Source organism: Neophocaena asiaeorientalis, unplaced genomic scaffold (assembly GCF_003031525.2).
Source record: "Neophocaena asiaeorientalis asiaeorientalis breed wild unplaced genomic scaffold, Neophocaena_asiaeorientalis_V1.1 scaffold314, whole genome shotgun sequence".
Lineage (NCBI taxonomy): Eukaryota > Metazoa > Chordata > Mammalia > Artiodactyla > Phocoenidae > Neophocaena > Neophocaena asiaeorientalis.
This window is the reverse complement of record NW_020175489.1, coordinates 221998-244581: the sequence shown is the minus strand read 5'-3', so window position 1 is coordinate 244581 and position 22584 is coordinate 221998. Positions and strand designations below refer to the sequence as shown.

Here is a 22584-nt window from a genome sequence, read left to right as displayed (position 1 = left end):
TGTATCCATGTATGTGGCCTCTTGAAAACTCCATTGTATGCTTATGAGTGAATTAGAATAAAGATAAATCAAGTTTTAGTATTATGATGATAATAGTGATCTCATGAACCCTCTCTGAGGGTCTCAAAGATCCCCAGGGGTCCCCAGACTTTGGGGAGAACCACTGTCATAGCGTTTTCCCACTGCCTCCAATGTCCAAACTTTGAGGATTTACAAAAGAAAGATGTGGTTGTGGGATACTGCAGTGTAGTTTTCAAAATTCTTCGCATGTCAGGGAAGAGCTTGCACTCTAAGACAGACCGCTGCAGGGCAAAATGGGGAAGCAATCAGCATGGTGTGGGCTAGTCCCTCAACCGAAGTATTTCTGGAGCACATTGGAATGTGCGAGGTTCCCCAAGAGAGCATCTCCGCCCATCAGACTATCCTCAGTCCTCATTCTGCCCACAGGTTCCCCTATTTGAGAGCCTTTTAGTGATGTCACCGCAAAGAGAGAAAGCCTCCAATATTTTGGCTAATTCAGCATTTGGAACCCTTTTAAACTGGGTTTCTTGTCACTGTCAGAGTCACCATTTATGAGGGGTCAGTCAGGAAAATGAAAGCATTCCAACAGAGGGGATTTAATATAGGGGATTGGCTACCCTGGTAGATTTAATACAGGGAGCTGATTACACAGGTATTAGAACAAAAAGGGGGATGCTGAAGTTATCAGAGATTAATCATTGCAAAAAGCAGCTGCTGACTGCAGGGCTAAGGAACAACGAGGAGGAAGAGGTATTACCAGAAGCTAGAGGGAGGGGTGCAGCTTGTGTCTGGACTACTGCACAGCCTGTACTCTGACTGCCAAGGGCACACAAACCAGCTGCTACTGAACCACTGAGGAGTGTGGAGAGGAGCTGAAAGTAGCACAGAAGGCTGGAGGCTGGAAGCTGCTGGGGGATGCCGACCTCAACTAGACGCCAGAAAATAGTTCCTCCTCTCCTTCTCTCACCCCCACTTGCCCATCTCCCACCTCCACCTCTCATTGGCAGGGAGACTCAGAGGAATCTGGGAAGTGTAGTTTTCAGAGTCCAGCTCCATAGCACAGAGCAAAGATTAGAGGGGTGGGCTTGGAGCCCAGAGGCCATTGGTGTTTACCCAGCACATGCTGCTCAAACCCTTTCAGATCAAGTCTGGAATCAGTTCCAGCCAGCACTGGGCACCAGAAAGCAAAGATGTCCAAGGGCATTGAAGTGCAGCAGAAATCTTATGTGTTGGCTCAAGGCTGGGTGACTGAAGGGGAACAACTGTCAGAGGCCAGTGCTGAATTCTCAACCCCATGGGCCCTGTGGATTCCGAGGCCTGGTTGGTGGTCAGCATGGCCTCAACCCAGTAAAGCCTCATTTCTTTACGTCCTTATTAACCGGGTACCCGCCTCACCCAGGGAGCACGCACACTGGTTGTTATTCAGTTAATGCCAGATCGTCCCCTCTTCAACTGCCTTTAGGAATCCTTCCCAAAATGACAGAAGAGGGCAACAGCCAGAAGTTGTCTTTTAAAGTGAAGCTGTGACCTTTTTCCAACCTGTTCAGCAGAAAGAGGTTCTGAATTTGGATTCTGTACCACTGACTGTGAAACTTGAAAGTACCCGCTGACCCCTAACCCCACCCTATAATCCCTCCATGATCTCATGTTCCACGAGGAATAGTAATGGGACCACCTCTTCCAAAGTGAACATTTGGCTGGGGTCTGACCGTGGGAATGCATATTATCAACCAAGACCCTTCAGGAAGCCCCAGCGTGTTTGGTGCCATTCCTTTGCTGCACCAAGTAGTAAATCATATTCTGGGAAGAGCAGTAAGTGCTGTAGAAAAACAAGTATTCATTGTTCATAATAGGCCATTCTGCCCTTTATGAGACTAGTCAACATGTCTTTGCTTTTGTCTCCCTATAAGGCAGAAAACACCCCTGCCGATACATCACCCCATCCCAACTGTGCCCATCGAAAAGGAATTCACAGTCTTGGGTATCTTTCCTGCACCAGTCCCCCTCCCCTCCTGCTCATGCCATCCTCTAATTAAAGCATTGCGGCACCCAAGAGGCCTGTTTACAGCTAATTAGATTAGGAGTGTGTTCATCTGGAAAGACATCTGTAGTTCAATAAAGAGAGTGTGAAGAATCACCCTCATGGTTCCACAGAAACTAAGGGTTCTGAGCCTCACTCTGCCCTCTTCCTCCTTAAAAACACCTTAGCGTCTCTCCAAGATGTCCTTAGCAGTCAGGTTCAACATGAGCTTCCCATATCACACAGAAGACCTCAACTTAGAAAGGTTTCAACAAAAAACAAAGAGCAAATCTGAAAACACTTTCATGCTCTCTTAGTTTTTTTTTCTTTCAAAGGAAAAAACAATCACTGTTTGAGTTGTTTTGTTGCAGAAGAAGGGGAGGTAGAGAGATCATCAAGGCCAGCAGTAGATGCTGCCCTCCTGCCTCTTCCCCATCTGCTTGAAAAGTATTTCCAAAATATTAAATGCTGCATTTCACTGAACCAGAATTGCATGTCGAGTTGCGGGGAGGCGGACAGGAAGGAAGGAGAAGTGATTCTGAAATACAATTTCCCAAATGTTTATTTTGCTAGCAAAGGCTGTTGCCTGTACTATTATAAAATCTTAGCACGACCCCTGGCAAGCTGTTGTCTGTAGGGTAAGTAGGCACAGATTGAATTTCGTGCTGTGTCAAGGACAAAATGTACCCTTAATCTGGCTGCAGAAAATGCATTTTCACCTGAGAGCAAAGCGGCTCCGATCTTCCAAGCCCCTATGCATTCTTTTCCTCTCTCTGAGATGATTTTGTAAATCAGCCTAGGCTACTCTTTATTAGCCCACAGGTGACACAGGCAGTATCTGAGCTCTCACCCTGCCTCTCACTAACCCGCCCTGCCTCCGCTCTCTGGATTTAGCAGTGAGCATAAAGCTTCCATTAAGCATAAAGGCTGATTTTCATGGTGCATAATAAAATATGGAAATTCTATCTCTGCTAACGTCATGTCAACTCCAGAAATATTAAGAGTCAGAGTACTTTTTTATTATTTTTTCCGATGAGGAAAAGCTGTTGTTTAGTAAAACTGGACAAAATTACATTTTCTGCTCCTCAGACATCTTGCAGGCTGGCAGATTAAAGATGCTAAACAATGAGGAGAGAAGCCCCAATCCTAGTTATTTCTCGTTTATTCTGTCAGAAAAAGAGAGTTGTATGCCCCATGGTGAATCCTTTTCTCCAATAGCAGTCAGGCCACAGGAGACAGAATGTTCTTGGGTTGCCTTTCCCTGTTCACGGGCACAGGCCAGACGGGCTGTTGTCTTGAGTCCTGGTCAATTCAATGCCCTTTTCTTCTTGCTCAAGGTGAGCATCTGGGTCTCTTACCTGCCAGCAAAGTCAGGGGCTCTTGCAGGCTCATTCTTCTGAAAACATCAGTGATCTTAGCCCTCACTGCCTTCTGCAAGAATTAAAAAGACATAAACACTGGTTGTTATGAAAAACTACAAGAGGAAATTATTTTAAGCTCCATACTTCTGAAAGGCATTTATAATTACTCAGCCCACATGCCTGTTCCCCCAGCACATTAGATAGACATCTCCGCATAGATAGTGTGTCAGTAAACACCTGTGCAATCCAGTGTGTTGCTAAGACCAGAGAACAATCCCTCGCCCTCTAGTTAATTATATCTACCGTTTTGCTACACTCTCCCTCAAGTTCCTCAGCCATAAAATAGGTTTCATGGAAGTGACTCTTCATAGGGGGACATTTAGAATCTCAAATCAGTTGGCATGTGGGAAGAGGACAACCCTAGCATTTAAAAATAATTTTGGAAAGTTGGAATTGATTGCTACATACCGTTCACTCATTGGTTCCCTCAATGCCACTCCTGGGGGGATGATGAGGACAGCAATTACCCAGCCCAGCCCTTGCCAAGGTCTGGGGGTCAAGACTGGCTTCTGTGTGATCTTCGGGATTTCCTGCTTAAGGCAATGACTGGAGGATTGGTCAGAGGTAGGAGCTCAACCATCATTCCTAGAGGGAAATTATGAAATACAAGGTCCAAAGATTCCAGAAACAGAAATTGAGGACAGCGTCACCAAGAATTTAAACCCTGATTGATAAAGAACCCAAAGGTAAGTAGATCAAGAAGAACCAAAGGGTATATATACACAATGGAATATTACTCAACCATAAAAAAGAATGAAATCATGCCATTTGCAGCAACATAGATGGACCTAGAGATTAGCATACTAAGTGGAGCAAGTCAGAGAAACACAAATATCACCTGATATCACTTATATGTGTAATCTAAAAAATGATATAAATGAACTTATTTACAAAAAAGAAATAGACTCACAGATATAGAAAACAAATTTATGGTTACCAAAGGGGATGGGGGCATAAATTAGGAGTTTGGGATTAACATATATGAACTACTATATGTAAAATAGATAAACAACAGGACCTACTGTATAGCACAGAGAGCTTTATTCAATATCTTGTAATAACCTATAATGGAAGAGAATCTGAAAAAGAATATATATGTGTATATATGTATATGTATGTATGTATGTATGTATAACAGAATCACTTTGCTGCACACCTGAAACTAGCACAGCATTGTAAATTAACTATAATTCAATTTTTTAAACAGAAGCACCAAAGAGGTCACGCTCTCACATTGATAACATATTAGCCAGCAAGAAGGAAGGGTAGTTCAGCACTTCTTAAAGGACTAATTATTAATCAAGGAGGGTATAGGCTCAGCTGCTGTGAAAGAAAGAATCTCCAAATTAGTGACTTCAGATGGAAATGTGCTTTCCTCTCATATAATAAGGTGTGATGAGAGTCGGAGGAGGGTACCTCGCAGAGGAAGGGCAGGGCAGTCAAGAAGGTCAGCATTTAGCTAATGCTTGACTGATGAGCAGTAAGTGATCAACAGAGACAGTGAAGGAAGAGGAGAAGCTTGTGACAAGCCTGGAGGTCTGAGGGGCTGCAGGTGGTTGAGTGGTGGGAGAGACAGGGCCGGGAGGAGAGGCTGGGGCACTTGGTGGTGCCACATGGAGGATGATGTTGAATAGCGGCTGTAGTCTGTAGAGCAGCCTTTCCCAAACTTGGCCAGTCACTGCAGCCATTTAGGGCACTTCTTAAAAATAAGAAGTCTAGGGCCCCACCACAAACCTACCCAAACAGGATCCATATTTTAAAGACCCTCCCCACGAGATTCTGGGATACACCGCTGAAGACTGCGGCACTAACTCAACTTGGAAGGATAGAAAGAGCGAGGTTTTGTGACAGCTTCTTGGTAGAAGGTGAAACAGAGGAGAGAAAGAAAATGAGATCATTTTTATGAGTGAGATAGTGGGTTGGAGAGCCCAGCTCAGGCCTGGTCATGAGGTGGCCCAGTAACGGCTTCCCATGTCCTCACCTCTGTAGCTTGACTGTGGACTTTGGGCTTCTTCTAGAATCTATGCTTGGATTTTACCTCTCAAAGGAAAACTACCCCTGCCTCAGACAAACAGCAGCCTACTGCTTCAGGAATGACTAAACCTTAGCAAAATCCGATGATGGTATCTTGAGTAGACTTTTATGATAAGCACCCTTTGTTGCTGTTTCTGGCCCTTAGAGGAGTTATTTTTTCTGTTTGTGAGAGAATTTTTTTCATTGACCCCATGAAAGACTGATTTGTGAACATGACATTTTTTTTAAATATTGACTGATTGATTGATTGATTGATTTGGTTGTACCGGGTCTTAGTTGCGGCAGGCGGGCTCACATTTTAAACTCTTGTTTTCTGACTTTTATGAATTTGGATACCGTTCTCCAATCCCTCTGGAAATGATGATGGAAGGAATTGAATTTGTAGAAAAAGTCCAACTACACAATGCATTTTCACTGGATATGGGGCAGTTAGATAAAAGCATCCCTCCACTCATTCATTGAATAAATAAATCATGGGGTTAGAAGTTAAATAGTAAATAATAGAAAAAGGAAAAGACTAAGAGGAGCTGACAAGGTAAAAATAAAAAGAGCTATTTTCAGGCAAAATGATGAAAGATTGTTACCTGCCATTCTGTCCTCTTTATATTTACTGGTCATATTTGCTAGAATTCTTTATTTGACATTATCTTCACTGCTCCATAAGTTTTTGGACTGGCATAGGGTCAAAGATGAAATGCTATACCTTTTCCCTGAAAATCACTTATTTAGCTCAAGTCGAAGTTTAGATGTGCATTGAATAGACATCATCCCTGGGGCTGAGCAGTTACTGTTACTGATCTGCTTATAGGTAGTATGTTGTAGGCTGCTGAATTTAGAGGTAATTTGTTATATAGCAATAGATAACTGGCCAGTTTTGTGTTTGGGGTTGGTCGGAGTGGGGGAGTTTGTTGGTCTTCCTTGTATATAATATGATGGATTTAGCCTTGTGGTTTTTACATATGGCATAGCCAATGCTTAAACTCTTTTTCCCTACCCCTCTTCTGCTGGCTCCCTCTTACTAACCTTACAGGACTTACACTGGATAACATTTCTTTCAAGATTCCTTCCCCAAATCTCCACATGTGGAATAGGGATCTTTTCTATTACCCTGGACTTCTTATGAATACCACTAATAGCTAACTTTTATTGAGCACTTACAATTCTAAACTTTAGGCACGGATTAGCTTTTCTAATCCTCTCAACCACCCAATGATATAGGTGCTGTTATTTGTCCATTCTATAGATAAGAAACTGAGTGAGACACAGAGGAGTTAAAGAAAGTCTTCCAGGTTACTCAGCTGGGAAGTGTTTATTTTCTGTGCCCCTCTAGACTGTGAGCTCCACGAATAAGGCACAGTGGTCAACAGAATGCCAGTCTGGCACTTGCTGTGTTTCTTAATCTCCTTCTCTCTCTCTCTCTCTCTGAATGTAATGAATTATAGGGCCCCAGGGACCTCAACCGCAGACTCGTCTCGCTGCACATGAGTTGCTAAAGTTTACAAATCTAACTCAGGGTTACATTATGTTCTTAAAGTTGTGTCTATATCAAAGCATTAGCTGTTCTGAACAGTGCTGCCTGCTCTAGTGAAGCCTGAGATTACAGAGGCAGAAACCCAATGGTTTGTTCTCTCCTTGTTCTCCCAGAACTTCATCTGCCAGGCCCCGCTGGAAGATAAACCTCCAGAGCAGCAGAGTGCACTGTTCTCTGTGGCTGCCTTTCCCCAGCACGTGTCAGGCCAGAACAGGCCCTGGGAACGTGAGTGGGGTGTGTGAGTAGGTGTCTGTGTAGGGTCCACGTAACATCTCAGTACTTATCCCCAGAACACTCATTCTGCATTCTTTATAAATTATGCATGGCTTCCATAAAAGAGAAACACAGAGGAGGAAAAGTTGGAGACAACTCTAGAGATATCTATAGGCTTCTGAACTTCTTACCCGAAGCAGTATCTGAGAGACCGTCCCCTCAGCAGGCAATCAGGAAGCCTCATTTTCAAAAACTAGCAAACCCAGCTTAGCCAATGTTGTGATTCCAGGAGATCTGGCAGCTTAAGGGAAAAGCAAGGACCAGGTACAACAGGGCTATCAAAAGCTGAGCTTATGAGGACCCCTGCCTGTTCCAAGCCTCTCCTTTCTTAGTTCCACCAGAACCTGGGTTCAAATCCCAGCACCACTGTTTACCAGCTCTGTGACTTTGGCAAGTTATCCAAATTCCCTCTAAGTTCCCTTCTCAGTAGTTTTTCTGGGCCCTGCTGCCCAATGTAAGGGATTCTTCCACCAACAGAAAATACAGAAATCCTCCGTGGATCAGAATGAGTGATGGGAGGTGCCATCTTAAAAGGACCTTTTTTAGTATCTCATTTGGGTTGAGGCATGTTCATTTAATTTACTGCTGTTTGTATGAGACCTGGGTACTTGTTCTTTTTTTTTTTTAATTTATTTTATTTATTTTTGGCTGCGTTGGGTCTTCGTTGCTGCACACAGGCTTTCTCTAGTTGCGGCAAGCGGGGTCTACTCTTCGTTGCAGTGCACGGCCTTCTCATTGTGGTGGTTTCTCGTGTTGTGGAGCACTGGCTCTAGGCGCGCGGGCTCAGTAGTTGTGGCACGTGGGCTCAGTAGTTGTGGCTTGTGGGCTCTAGAGCACAGGCTCAATAGTTGCTGCACATGGGCTTAGTTGCTCTGTGGCATGTGGGATCTTCCCAGACCAGGGCTCAAACCCGTGTCCCCTGCATGGACAGGCGGATTCTTAACCACTGTGCCACCAGGAAAGCCGTAGACCTGTGTACTTGTTCTTTTTTAAGAGGTAATATCCAGCTTCTGATACACAGTGGTTGCTCAAAAAGTGATTACACAATAAATGGTATACACTTGCCAATTATGACATAAAACATTTTTATGTCATTGATAAAATCAGAAGAAAACTTGAAGCAATGCAGTAGTTGATTTAATACTCCTTGAGTTTCTGATGCTCTCTACAAGTCTGGAAAATTTTTCTTGTTAAATATAAAGTCTTTCCACATATGCACATTTAAGGTACATTTAAGATGAGTTTCCTGAGAACATAAATGCTTAAGAGGAATAAGCAGGAGTTCGTGAGGGAGATCTTAATTTGCATATTTCCTGCCTTAAATGCCTGAAGTATCTCGAGTATAATGTTGCTTAAATAAGGCTTTTAGTGTTTAAGGTGATAGGACTTAAACATTCTCTTTTTGCTAAGGTCTGTAAAACCTTTGGCTGTTACCTCTCATTTTTAGCTACCAAATTTCCTAAGGAAGAACAAATAGGTTGAGGCTTCCGTTTGTCTGCTCAAATCTTTTCTATTATCTGGCAGTAAACTTTATTCTTCTTAAAACCTGGGACGATCCACTTGGAAAGGGAAAGACTAGGTGATCCATCCTAAACATGATGCTTTACATAGTGTAGTCCTTCTGCTTGTCAACCTGCTTCTCTCACTGTCTTTTGATCCTCCCAACAGTCTTATTGAAGTGGATAGGATATAATGAGAGACGTCAGAGCTGGAACACTGGTAAAGCTACATCTTCCTTGATTTTGCACAGTTAGTAGTAGCAAAACCTTGCCATAACACCATAAGTGAAGTCGAAAATATTTAACCAGGAAAACACAAATTTGCGTTATTTCAAGGTTAATCAAATAACCAGGATACACCTATGCAGTTTACCTTCCTGGGCCTTCTAGGGCTCAAACTATGGAATGCAAACCCACCCTGATCCCAGCTATAATTCAGCACCTGGTAGGGATGATTTCACAGATGGTGGGGGCTTCTTGAAGAGCAAAGGGTCCAGGATTCTCCCAGGTAGTTGAGACCATTTCTTCGGGTTGATCCAGAAAGATTGAGCTGGGAGAATCCTGGGGACATGGAGACCCCACTTCTCAAGACAGGGTGGCTGGCCATTTCCTCACCGGTCCTACCCCTTTCTCAACATTTTTTTCTTCTCCCACCAATTTTTTTACCCACCCCTGATTGAGAATGAGGGCTGCATGAAGTATGGGACCTATTTCCAGAGCGTCATATCCAAACCCACTTTGCTGGCACACTTCAGAACTACCATCCCCGCCATTATTATTCCAGGCTGCAGAGGGTATCAGACACACCTCCCTATGTCAGCAGAGTTCTTGCCTAACAACTTCTTCTGAAAGAGAGAGCGGACCCACCCAGAATCAGAAGCCCAGTTCCAAACCCAGTTTCCCAAATCTGGGCTTGTCATTGTGTGGATGACTGAGAAAAATGTGAGAGGGTGGTGTGGGGGAGTGTTGTATCGTTCTTTTAAGTTTTAACATGTTTTTACAGGTTGCTAGCGTACTTAACACAGCTCATAAATTCTGCCTGCATCTCACAAACCACTTGCTTGCTCACCATCTCGACTTACCACAGCTTATGATTTTCATCTATTCTATGTGTTTTTCTTGTCTTCTCTAGCAGAATTGAATATATAAGCACACATTATAAGCAGAAAGGCCTACGGAAAAAAATAAGATAAACAGAGAAAACATTTGAGTTATAGTGCCAGGAGGAACAAAAACTAAAAGAGAGTTCCTGCTCAGAACTCCACCACGGTGGGCTTCCCTGGTGGCGCAGTGGTTGGGAGTCCGCCTGCCGATGCAGGGGACACGGGTTCGTGCCCCGGTCTGGGAGAATCCCACATGCCGCAGAGCGGCTGGGCCCATGAGCCATGGCCGCTGGGCCTGCGCTTCCGGAACCTGTGCTCCGCAGTGGGAGAGGCCAGAACAGTGAGGGGACCGCGTGCCGCAAAAAAAAAAACAAAAAAACTCCACCATGGTAATGTGGTGGGTGCTTCTTGCTAAGGGGGAACAAAGTGTCAGTCACTGGAATTGCACGGTGCTCCGAGACTTATTGGGAGCCACCTTTCCATGAGTTTGTTTCTGCTCCTTTGACGGGGATAAATCATAACGAATACAGATGTATCCCAAGAAGCCGTCCTTCCCAACCACCTCCCATCCACTTCCAGCCCCTACTGTGCTGGAAATCACACTTGGGATAAGAATAAGGCTGGGGACCTTGGGATTGACATGTGCAAGGGGGAGGTGATTGAGGAAAGGGGAGTGAAGGAAGCTCACAGAGCCATGGAGAAGAGTGCAAGGCACCATGGGATAACCAGTGCATGTGGAATTATATGACTGACTTTGAGAAGTCAGCATAATAGAAGGGTTTATATCTTGGACCCCTGAATCGTAAAGACTGTAAGCAAATTGTCCAATTCAGGCCATGTCCTCATTTTCTAGGGCTACCACAGCAAAGTGCCACAAACTGGGTGAATTAAAACCAAGGAAATTTATTCTCATAGTGTTGGAAGTTGGAAGTTGGAGATCAAGATGTCAGCAGGATGGTTCCTCCTGAGGGATCTGAGAGAGAATCTGTTCCATGCCTCTTTCCTAGCTTCTCTTCTTCCTCTTCTTATAAGAACCCCTAATCATATTGGACTAGGAACCCTTCCTACTCCAACCTCATCTTCACTTAACTAATTACATCTGCAATGACCCAATTACAAATAAAGTCACGTTCTGAGATGTTGATGGTTAGGCCTTTAACCCAACTTTTGTGGGAACACATCCAACTAGTAGCAGTCCAAAACTGAGAAATACAAATTTTATTTTATTTCTTTTGAGTACTCATTCTCTATATGATAGTAGGAACTATCACACACTCTGAAGTAGGAAGAATGAGTAGATTCCATTATATATTATATACATATAAATAATACAAAGGGTTAACAGTGGTTATCTCATAATAGTTATCTCTTAAGGAGAGGTGATGGGGGACTTTCATTTCCACATTGTATATTACTATGATGTTTGAATTTTTATAAGAAGCATGTACTACTTTGCAATCAGAAAAAACAATAAAGATACATTTTTGAATGGTTAAGGAGAGAGAAGTGTGGCTTTTCCTTCCCTCACAGCCTCCATATTCAGAGTCTCTCTAGGAGACAAGGTAAGGATGATCATGGGTGAGAAAGTGAGCAGGGGGCAGGACCATAGGCCATTTGAAAAGTCCTGTTCAGTGCTACAGTTGCTTTGATGTGATTTGTCTTAGGCATTATCTGTCATTTCTTTTTCATTTTAAAATAAGATTGAAGGTGGACTCAAGGCTTTCATGTTCATCCAAAGGGGGCATGTGTTTTCAAGGTTGGGAAACACAGAGCACATGGAGGAGATGACATTATTTCCTGAAATAAACTGCTTCCTGCAACCAGGCACTGAGTCTTCCTGTCAGCCAAGGCAAAAAGGGATCATTGGCTTTTTGAGATTTTATCCAAACTGGGATTCCCAGGTAAAATTCAGGACACCCACTTAAATTTGAATTTAGATACACAACAAATAATTTTGTAAGTATAAGTATGTTCCAAATATTGCCCAGGACATACTAATACTAAAAATTATCCCCTGTTTAATTTCAATTCAACTTTTTGCATATTCCTTTTTTTAAATTGTGGTAAAATACACATAAAATGAAATTTGCCATCTTACCTTTTTTTTTTTTTTTTTTTGCGGTACGCGGGCCTCTCACTGTTGTGGCCTCTCCCGTTGCGGAGCATAGGCTCTGGACGCGCAGGCTCAGGGCCATGGCTCACGGGCCCAGCCGCTCCGCGGCATGTGGGATCTTCCCGGACAGGGGCACGAACCCGTGTCCCCTGCATCGGCAGGCGGACTCTCAACCACTGCGCCACCAGGGAAGCCCCATCTTACCATTTTTAAACGTACTGTTCAGTAGTGTTAAGTATAGTCATACTGTTATACAACCAACATCCAGAACTTTTCATCTTGCAAATCTGAAACTCTATACCCGTTAAATAGCAACTCCCCGTTTCGTCTCCCCCCAGTCCCTGTCAACTACCATTCTACTTAATGTCTCTGTGAATTTGACTACTCTTGATAGCTCATACAAATAGAATCATGCAGTATTTGTCTTTTTGTGACTGGCTTCTTTCACTTAGCATAATTTCCTCAAGGTTCATCCATGTTGTAGCATGTGTCAGAATTTCCATCTTTTTTAAGACTGAGTAGTATTCTGCTGAAAGTATGTACCACATCTTGTTCATAGGAACTCAAATTTAACTGAGCATCTGTATTTTTATTTGCTAAATCTGGCAACCCTATTCTGAACACATCAATCTAGATAAGCTTTTTCTAGGAATTAGACCAGAGGGGAGGAGGAACAATCAGGAGACACAGCTGGCAACATTTTTCTTCTGTGATTTTGCACAAGTCATAGAATGTGGTTCAAAGGAATTCTAATTTTGTCAACACTCTACGTCAGGAGTTCTTGAGCAGGAGTCTATGCAAGAGTTGCAGGAGTTCTGTGAACCCCTTGAAATCCTAGGCCATGTTGAGTATATGTGCATCTTCATGAAGAAAGGAACCATAATTAGATTTTTCAAAGGTGTCTGAGGACCCTCCACCCACCCAAGGAGGTCAGGAGGCACCATCCTAATGACTGAAGGCATAGCTTTGAACTCAAGGAAGGCATATTTGCTGGAGGCTTGGGTATTATTACTTTCCAGACAGTCAATTTTCTGATTATCTAGCCTTAGAAATGGAGAAAATCTCAGAAATTAAGGAGTGGAAAGTTTACCTGTCTCTCAGAAGAGGGATGAATATGAGCTGCCATGCGTTCTACATTTTCCCCAGGAGCTGAATGGAAGCCAGTTCATGAATGATGCTGATCTTTGTGAATTTTCTGATGATGGTTAACCTTAAGAGGTATATGCTTTAAATGCAAAGGCCCTTAAAGAAAGAGATTAAGAAAGAGTGAGAGAGAGGCAGACAGACCACAATGCCTGAGCAATAGATAATCTTACTCCTTATAGAAAACAAGCGATCATTTTGATAATTTCTACTTTATTTTTCCTTTAGAAATCCTTCTTCAATTTACCAACAGCTCTTACCAATGAGCTCGACTGGCCCCAACTCTCTGGCACTACTGGATTTCTGGACTCCACTAGCAGGTATGTGTGTTTGCACACCTTCAAACATTTCAATATGTCTATGTAAGGAAACAACAGGAGATGAGATTTGTCCCCAAGATGTTGAAATGAGAATTATTAGAAATTGCTTCTGGAACATGAATGACAAGCAACAAACCCACCACTGACATAGAGTCTACTGTGTGGTGGGGCATTATGCAAATTAGACTTTACCCCTGCTGGCAAGGAGCGGGTATTCCTGCTCAGGGGCTCTAGAGTTGACCTCCCATGAAAAATACTCAAGCACAACACTGAATTTTTCTGCCTCAAGAGACAAAGAAGTTTACTTGCTTATTTACTCTCATATATTAACATTTTAAAAGGCAGCAGGCAGTTCTATTTTTAGTTTTTTAAGGAGCCTCCATACTGTTCTCCATAGTGGCTGTATCAATTTACATTCCCACCAACAGTGCATGAGGGTTCCCTTTTCTCCACACCCTCTCCAGCATTTATTGTTTGTAGATTTTTTAATGATGGCCATTCTGGTGTGAGATGATATCGCATTGTAGTGTTGATTTGCATTTCTCTAATGATTAATGATGTTGAGCATTCTTTCATGTGTTTGTTGGCAATCTTCTTTGGAGAAATGTCTATTTAGGTCTTCTGCCCATTTTTGGATTGGGTTGTTTGTTTTTTTGATATTGAGCTGCATGAGCTGTTTAAAAAAAAAAAAGGCAACAGGCAAGTCTCAAGGTCTTAGAATCATCCTGGTTTTAATGCTCTGGAGTTGAAAGTAGAGAAGATGCATGGCTAGTCTGAGTGAACACAAACCCAGTGTGCTGTGTGGGATTGGGTGTTGTCTTGGGGCCTGGGGACAGCCATTTAGAGTTTGAGCACCCCATTTTTTAATTTAACAGACGACCTCGCATATCCTGAATAATTTATTCTTATCTTTACTCACTCATTTTAAAAATACTTATTAAATACTTACTACCTAATAAGGCACATCCTGCCTCTGCAGTCAACTATAATCAAGGAGGGCAGATGAGAGAAATGTGCAAACATTGTTAATACGGGTTAAATGTGCCAAAAGACAACTGTCAACACAGAGCTACAGGGGTCAATAATGAAAGAAGAATTCATGGAAATGGTCAACAGCCACCTCCTTTTGGGGTGTTCGGCAAGGGGCTCAAACCTGAAAGGATTTAGGAGATGGGGACAATGAAAAAGGTAGAGAAAAGCTAGAAAAGATAACCAAACGTCAGGAAATGGCACTCATGTTTATATAGAAATCATAAATTCCCTTATATTCGTGAGTATAAGGGAAAGTAAAAGAAATGTGTCTTCAAGTTTAGGTGTAGATTTTCACGTTTAATCATGTAAAGAAAATTAGGTCAGTCCTTGCCATTAAGTGTAACAGTACTTACAGTATGATTAATAGAGATAGTAGGAAGTAACCTTCATAGGCATTCCCTACATACCAAGCACTGTACTGAGTGTTATTTAGAGGTTTTCTCATTTCATCTCTTTGTGAGGTGGGTGGTATTATTTTCTGCATTTCAAAGTTGAGGAATCTAAGGGCTAAGTTGATAGGCTAAGAAACTTGACCAAGGCCACAGGTGAATAAGAAGCGGTAGGATCCGCCGTCATGGAACCCTGTGAATAATGGAACCAGAGAATAATTTGGTGAACCAAGGCACTCCTAGCTCACAACTTCCAACTTTTATGTGCTGTTTTTATTCTACCTGTGGGAACGCGACCCCCTTTAGCCATTGTCCCTGTGTTTGAGAGCGTAGCTCTAGGATGAGGAAATGACCAAGAACCAAAGATGCCCTCCCCACGTGAAGAGGTGGCATGCATTGTTTCAGACGTTGATCATGTGCCCATTGTCCCTTCCTAGGGCCCCCATACTCCCAGTGGTCTGGGGCCCCTGACAAAGACCAAAGGTGGTCTTTGTCACCTGGAACACGTCCAGAGATAGCCTGCCTAAAGCAGCACTGAGGACAACAGTCTTGTTTATCTCCCCACTGTCAACATCAAAATTGAGAAAATATTATTTAAGTACCCTCCACGCAATCCAGCCATCTATGTATAAAAGTACTTGGAAATTTCTCTAAATCCAGGCCTTTATGACAAACAAAAAGAATTAGTTATGACTGAGAAATGGACACAGTTTACCATACTTTTAATGGAAGCTTAAATTTACATACGAACCCCACCTTTTGACCTAAAGCCTCATGAAGTTGCCATTGAAGAAATACTAGTCTGATGTTTAAAATTAATTGTTAAATAGTTTAAACCTTCACTGGAGACACTCAAAGAATGAAAGGGGAATCCATTCCCGTGTGCAGCTAAAATGATGAAAACTTGTTTCCTCATCTTTTTCCACTTACAGTTCATACCCACCAATAGTTGCCCCACATGTCCTAAATCTAATTTTCCTAAAATCTCTACCCAAACTTAGCGCCTGCTCCCAAGCAGACTCTGTTCAGTTGTTTTCAGTTTTTGTTGGGCGGTGGGAGCGGGAGCCAGTGTCCCTCTTTCTTTTCTGCCTCTATTCTGTCCTCAGACTAGGGGGTTCCTCCGTTATCAATGTGAAATCCTGCTAGCTCGCCAATCCTATTGCAGTTTCCAGCCATCATCCTATGAGAGCCCAGCAGGCAGACAGATCTTCCTTAGGAGAAAGGCAGAGGGGGGAAAGGGAGAGGAAAAGTTGTAAGTCATCAGACACAAATAGTGTATAATTCTTATGAGGGCTATACAGAGGAAAAGTTGTAAGTCATCAGACACAAATGGTTTATAATTCTTATGAGGGCTATGCAGAGAGATTCTGACGACACGGCATGAAGGAGGGAACCGTCTAGGTGCAGCTTATGTGAAAATCATCTTTATCGTGAGCTAGTCTATGCTGACATAGCACCTTCTTGTATTAGGCTCTGTACTGCTATTTACAAAACAGTCTGCTCATGCAACTTGCTCAGTGTTGACTCTAAGCATTATCCTTACCAGCTGTATTTCTAAGGAGATGCGCACCTCAGCTGGCTGGCCACCTGCCCTGCAGGGGTTTTTTTTCTCTACGCTTTTGTGGGCCCAAGTTTTCTAGTTATCTCTCTCTTAGTGCTCTTTTGCCACCTGTTTCTGTATACTGTGCCTGTGTTCTCTGCCGTTTAGCTGGAATGGAGAAGAATATATTAAACTCCTTTTGATAAAAAAGGAAATTCTCTGTCTGGAATCAGAGTTGCAATGGATCCCCCATTAAGCAAAAACACAGCAGCATGACAGTCCCTGTGTGTCACCATCCAGTATGTCCTTTGTAACAGTAGCTCCTATTAAACTCTCATATACTCTCATGTAAATTATACATGCAGATAACCTGTGCTAGTCCAGTCTTCTTAAAAGAACAAAGAGTTATCAAGTGTGTAACAATTACTAAAGAGAGATTGGCCTAGGATGGGGGTCCTCTTCTGGTGGAATCAGGAGAATAAATAGAACATTGACCTAGAGGCAGTGTTTGTGAGAGATGTGGCAGCTGCCATAGGCATTTTGAGCAAATGTCCCTTTGAGTCCAAATGCTTATCAACATGGGATAGAATTTATGGATTTCTCTATTCAACTGGATCTCTAGAAAGTGCCTCCTGTTATCTGTGATCAGCCTCATGCTTTGTGTATTAACAATGTTCTTTGGAAATGTACCTTTGAAAGCAAAAGTTTGGAAGAGAAGATGGTTGCTTTCCTTTCCTTCTTCCATTATGCCCTCCACCCCCTCAAAATTTAGTATCTCCTGTATGAGCTGAATATAACTCTAATTGAAATTTCATGCATATATTAAAAGACAAACATAACCGCTTAGTTTTACAAATCTTTACATCCTTCAGTTGAGTCAACATTAATGAAATCTGTTCTCTTGACTCTCAGGCTTCAGAAAATTCAAAAAGTTATATCCCTTAAAACCATGTGTTTTCTGAAAGAAATTGAGTAGTTCAAAGGCAAAAGCAAAAAGCCCTCTGTGAGGTTGGCGGCTTGGGGGCTGGGACCCTGACAATAGGGAGAACTCTAACAATAAGTGAGAAGAAAAAAGTACCTTTTAAAGATTAAAAATAGTTATTTGTGTTCAGATCACTTTCAAAAGCAATTAATGTAACAGGAAAATCCTATTTAGGTTAAAGAAGCCAAGGCCCAGTAACCCATGTAGAAGGATAAAAAACAATACCAAAATTTCAGGAAGGAAGAACTTCTTGCTTAAAAGCAATCCATAAATAGATAAGGGAGATTAAGAGTACAGACTTCCAGCTGCAAAATAAATGAGTCTCAGGAATGAAGTGTACAGTGTGGGAAATATAGTCAATAACTATGTAATATCTTTGTATGGCGATAGATGGTAACTAGACTTATCATGGTGATCATTTTGAAATGCATAAAAATATCGAATCACTATGTTGTGTATCAGGAACCAACAGAGTGTCATAGGTCAATTATACTTCAAAAACAAACAAATAAACTCATAGAAAAAGATCAGATTTGTGGTTACCAGAGGGGAGGGGGAGGGGGAATTGGATGAAGACAATCAAAAGGTACAAAGGTACAAACTTACAGTTATAAGATACATGAGTACTGGGGATGTAATGTACGAAATGATAAAATAATTAACACTACTACACATTATATATGACAATTGTTAAGAGAATAAACCCTAAGAATTCTCATCACAAGGAAAATAATTTTTTATGCTGTATCTATAAGAGATGATGGCTGTTCATTGGACTTATTATGATAATCATCTCATGATGGATGTAAGTCAAATCAATATGTGGTCCACCTTAAACTTATATGGTGATGTGTGTCAGTTATATCTCAATGAAACTGGAAGAACAAAATGCAACATCTAAAATTCCAGAGCACTGTGAGTCCATGTGGTAGAGTAGGAAGAAGTCTGTGTCTACAGGCGAAAAGGTTCTGGTTCTGTGTGGCTGTTAGGTGGAACATTTAGCATCCCTGGACTTCATTCATATGATGAGGTGGAGTTGCACCTGCCGATCTCTGACGTTCTCTCTGACATTCGGGTTTGGTTGTTGTAGGGCAACATGATGTTCAAGTCCACATCCTACTTTATGCTGCTGCTTGATTTAGAAGCATTAGGGAAAACTGCTGGAGAGAGATGCTCCTGCTTCTCTCCACCAAATCTGCTTTCTCCAACCCTTAACTAGCCATGCCTTGGGAAAAGATATGACTACGTTTATGGGTCAGAGCCTGAAATGTTCTAGGAACCATGTTCCTCTCGGGCCGGGGATACTGTGCAATAGAAGTCAAGCTCATACATAGTAAGCCCTGCATTAGGTGTTTGACCAGCTTATTAGTTAAAGCGGTTCTCCATTATAATCCTTTATGCATACTATTTCTTCCAAGCGACCCCCAGAGAGGGAAACAGGTGACTCCAAATCCTTAACAGAAATAACCACCTGAACCCCATGCCTCTAACCTGAGAATTTATGGTTATGCAAATCCCCTTCTGAAAGTGAGGCCAGGAGTCGGTCCAGACAGTGGAGTACTGCCTGCCAGGGCTAAATGATAGAGAAGTTCTTCAAAGCTGGGAGTAAGAGCAGAGCAACAGACACAACTTAAAAAAAATAAAGTAAGCCTGCGGTTAGCCTTAAAAAGTCACAAAAGCCCAAAGAACCAAAAACAATGACCAAAGTTACCATATCAAGCTAGAGTTAAGAGTGAGACCAGTGGGTCAACATAAGTGGGTGCAAACTAGATGGAATTTTCTAGGGTAACTGTTGCTCCCTCTGCTGCTGACTTAAATTTGCTATTTGGGGCCAGAAACAGAGCAAATGCTTAGAAAGAAATAGACAAAGCCATTGTTATAAGTGGCACAGTAATGCTATTCAAGGACATTTAAACACACATCTTTGATGAGAGGTGTCCTAGAATCTGAGTGTTAAAGGTTATCTATTCTCTCCAACCCAATAGACATTATATGAGAGAACAGTTTTGAAAAGCAGTGTATAACTCCAAACCAAGTCACTTGGGGCATTAAAAACATAAAATTGGAGAGAAGGAATTTGCAGCTAACATTTGCCAACCTAATTTCCTGTTTAAAAAAAAAAAAGACATGTAAGTACGAAGCACTAATAAGCTTAATAACCTTATTAAAACCATTATTCAAAATTTACATGTGATATAATTGCAAGTGATTAGCCATCTTATAATTATACTTTGCAAAACAAATAATTAGCCAAAGAGTTGGTCACTTTGAGGTTGGGTGAGGCTGATTGGAGTGAGAGGTAGTCTACATCAGTGATTCTCTAAGTGTGGTCCATGGACCCCTGGGGGTGGGTCTCTAAGACTTTTTCAGGGGGTCCACAGGATAAATCTATTTCACAACAATGCTAAAACAGTAGTTGCCTTTTGCACTGTGCAGCCCTTTGAGCTGATGGTGAAAAAGCAATGGTGGGTAAAAAACTGCTGACATCTGAGCATGAATCAAAGCAGTAGCACCAAACTATATTAGTAGTCACTGTGGTCTTCACCTCCACACCTCCTGGATTAAAAAAGAGGGGATATCTTCCCTTGAAAATGTCACCTATAAGGTAAGAAAAAAATATTAATTTTATTAAAGTAAGTACATGATTTTTAATGATTTCATCTGATGAAACGGGAAGTATGCATAGGGCACTTCTGCTGCATAACAAAATATGATGGTTATTCTAAGGAAAAAAAGCACTTGTGTGAGAGAGTTGAGAACTGAATTAGTCAGTTTTTCATGGAACACCTTTCTTACTGAAAAAGACTGGAAAATAAGTTATAGTTATTTAGACTTGGATTTATGACAGGTATTACATCTAAAATGAATGCAATGAGCTTGTCACTTCAAGGAAAACAATTTGAGATTTCAGAGAAAATTTAGGATTTTTGAAAAGTTGTATCTTCTACTATAAACTTGACAGCTTCCTAATACTCCAAGTCCTTTCTAATGAGATACGTGGTGCTTGCAACAAGTATGATTTTTCAATATTGTATCATAAGATGCATCAACATTTGGAATATCTGCATAACTCAGTAAACCAATATTTTCTAAATGACAAGTTTGTGATATATGAAATCATGCCTGGGTGAGAGATCCATTCAAAGTACAAGCTAGACCAATGCACTTGAATGCAACATCATGCAAAAAGTCCATTTCAGATTCCATATTGCAACTAATCACCCTTTAAGAAACAACTGCTTGCTGAGTTTTGGTGTAGAATCAAAGAAGGCTATCAGTTGTTATCTAAAAAGGATATTAAAATGTTATTCACTTTCAACCTAAATGTATACTTAAGATTTTCTTCATATAATTTCATTAAAAGAACATATCACAACAGACAATGCAGAAGCAGATGTGAGAACATAGCTGTCTTCTATTGACATTAAATCAAGCATTGAAGAGATTTGCAAAATGGTAAAATGATGCTTTTCTTCTCACTAATTGGGGGAGAGGTTGGAAAATATGTTTTTTTCAGAAAACAAGTATTTCATTTATGTTAACATGTAATGGGCTTATTATTATTATTTTAAGTGATTAATAATTAAATGATCTTTCAAATTTCTAATTTTTAAGTTCCAGTATATAAATATTGACAGCTATAACTCACATAAACAAAAGCTCTCCGGTTTCTTCAATAATTTTAAAAACATAGAGTGGTCCTGAGAGAAAAAAAATTGAGAATTTCTGTTACGGGGAGTGAGTGTAGAAAAGAGCTGTGGCTGAGGAGAGTGGTTGGGGGATGCCAACACGTAGAGGTTAGGGAAGAGAAGGAATGGCCCTCAAAGGGGAAAGAAAACTAGAAGCATTTAGTGTCCTGGAGGCCAAGTGAAGAAAGTGTTTCCAAAGGAGAAGTGCCCATTAGCCAGATGGTGCCTGAGGAAGAGGAGGATGAGAACTGAGAAGGACCACTGGGTGTCCAGACAGTGATCACGGGGACACTTTGACCAGAAACGTTTCAGTGGAGCGGAGATGGAAGTCTGATTGGAGAGAATAGGTTCAGGAGGTGATGAAGTAAATGCAGGTGAGCATACACAACTCATAGCGAGTTTTACTATCAAAGGGAGCATAGAAGTGAGGTGATAGCCGATGGGGAATAAAAGATGAGGGAGACATTTTTAGATGAGAAATCCTGCAGCATGCTTGTGGGGTTAGGAAGAGCCAAAAGAGGGAGAAAGGCGGACAAAGGAAGGAACAGGTCTTAGACAAGGCAAGAAGAGATGGAATGCAGGCACAGGGAGGCTGCCTGCTGCAGGAAGGACCACCTGGAGACCCCAACTGCTAGCCCAGGACTCTTCCTGCTGTGTACTGACAAATTTCTCCACTGTGGTGATGTCCCCTTTGACCCTACTTAGTTTTTTGGGGTTCTTTTTTTTGACCCTACTTAGTTTTAAATTTTATTTTTTAATTTATTCAAATCATGAATACATTTTTATTTTACAAAAAATACTGAGCTATGTAATGTAAAAAGCCAAAGCCCTCTCCCAATTTCATTCCCTTTCTCAGAAGAAAGTCCTGTTATCAATTTAGTGTAGTTTCTTACAGACCCTTTCTATGTATTTGTACATAAAGAAATAAATGCTTTGTTGGGGTTTTCCTGTAAATGACATCATACTATGCATAACATACTATAAATTAATGCTTTAACAATACTTCTTGAAACACTTTCCATTCTTGTGCAGAATGGTATTTCATAGTATGGTTGTTTTATTCTCCTACTGATGGACAGTCAACTTAGTTCCAAATCCTCATTAATTCCAATAATGCTGTAATGAACATTCTATGGTTCTCTTTATGACTACATGTAAGGATGTCTTTAGAAAAAAATTACTGGATCAGAATATATACATTTTTAATTTTTTATAATCCTTCTAAAATGGCTACACCAATTTACAGTCCCACAAATATTGTATAAGAATACTTGTTTCAGTATTCCCTGGTGGCACAGTGGTTGGGAGTCCGCCTGCCGGTGCAGGGGACACTGGTTCGTGCCCCAGTCCGGGAGGATCCCACATGCCGCGGAGCGGCTGGGCCCGTGGGCCATGGCCACTGAGCCTGCGCGTCCGGAGCCTGTACTCTGCAACGGGAGAGGCCACAGCAGTGAGAGGCCCGCGTACCGCAAAA

At 41.7% G+C, this 22584-nt stretch overlaps 1 protein-coding gene across 9 annotated transcripts in view; it reads left to right on the top strand.

Annotated features, from left to right (window-relative positions):
* Positions 1–22584, top strand: part of AOAH (acyloxyacyl hydrolase) — a 170977-nt gene that overhangs the window by 85253 nt on the left and 63140 nt on the right. For all 9 annotated transcript variants that reach the window (XM_024768886.1, XM_024768885.1, XM_024768882.1 and 6 more), the window contains one exon: positions 13387–13478. In XM_024768886.1, the coding sequence (XP_024624654.1) occupies positions 13387–13478 (92 nt within the window). The remainder of the gene's footprint in view (positions 1–13386; positions 13479–22584) is intronic.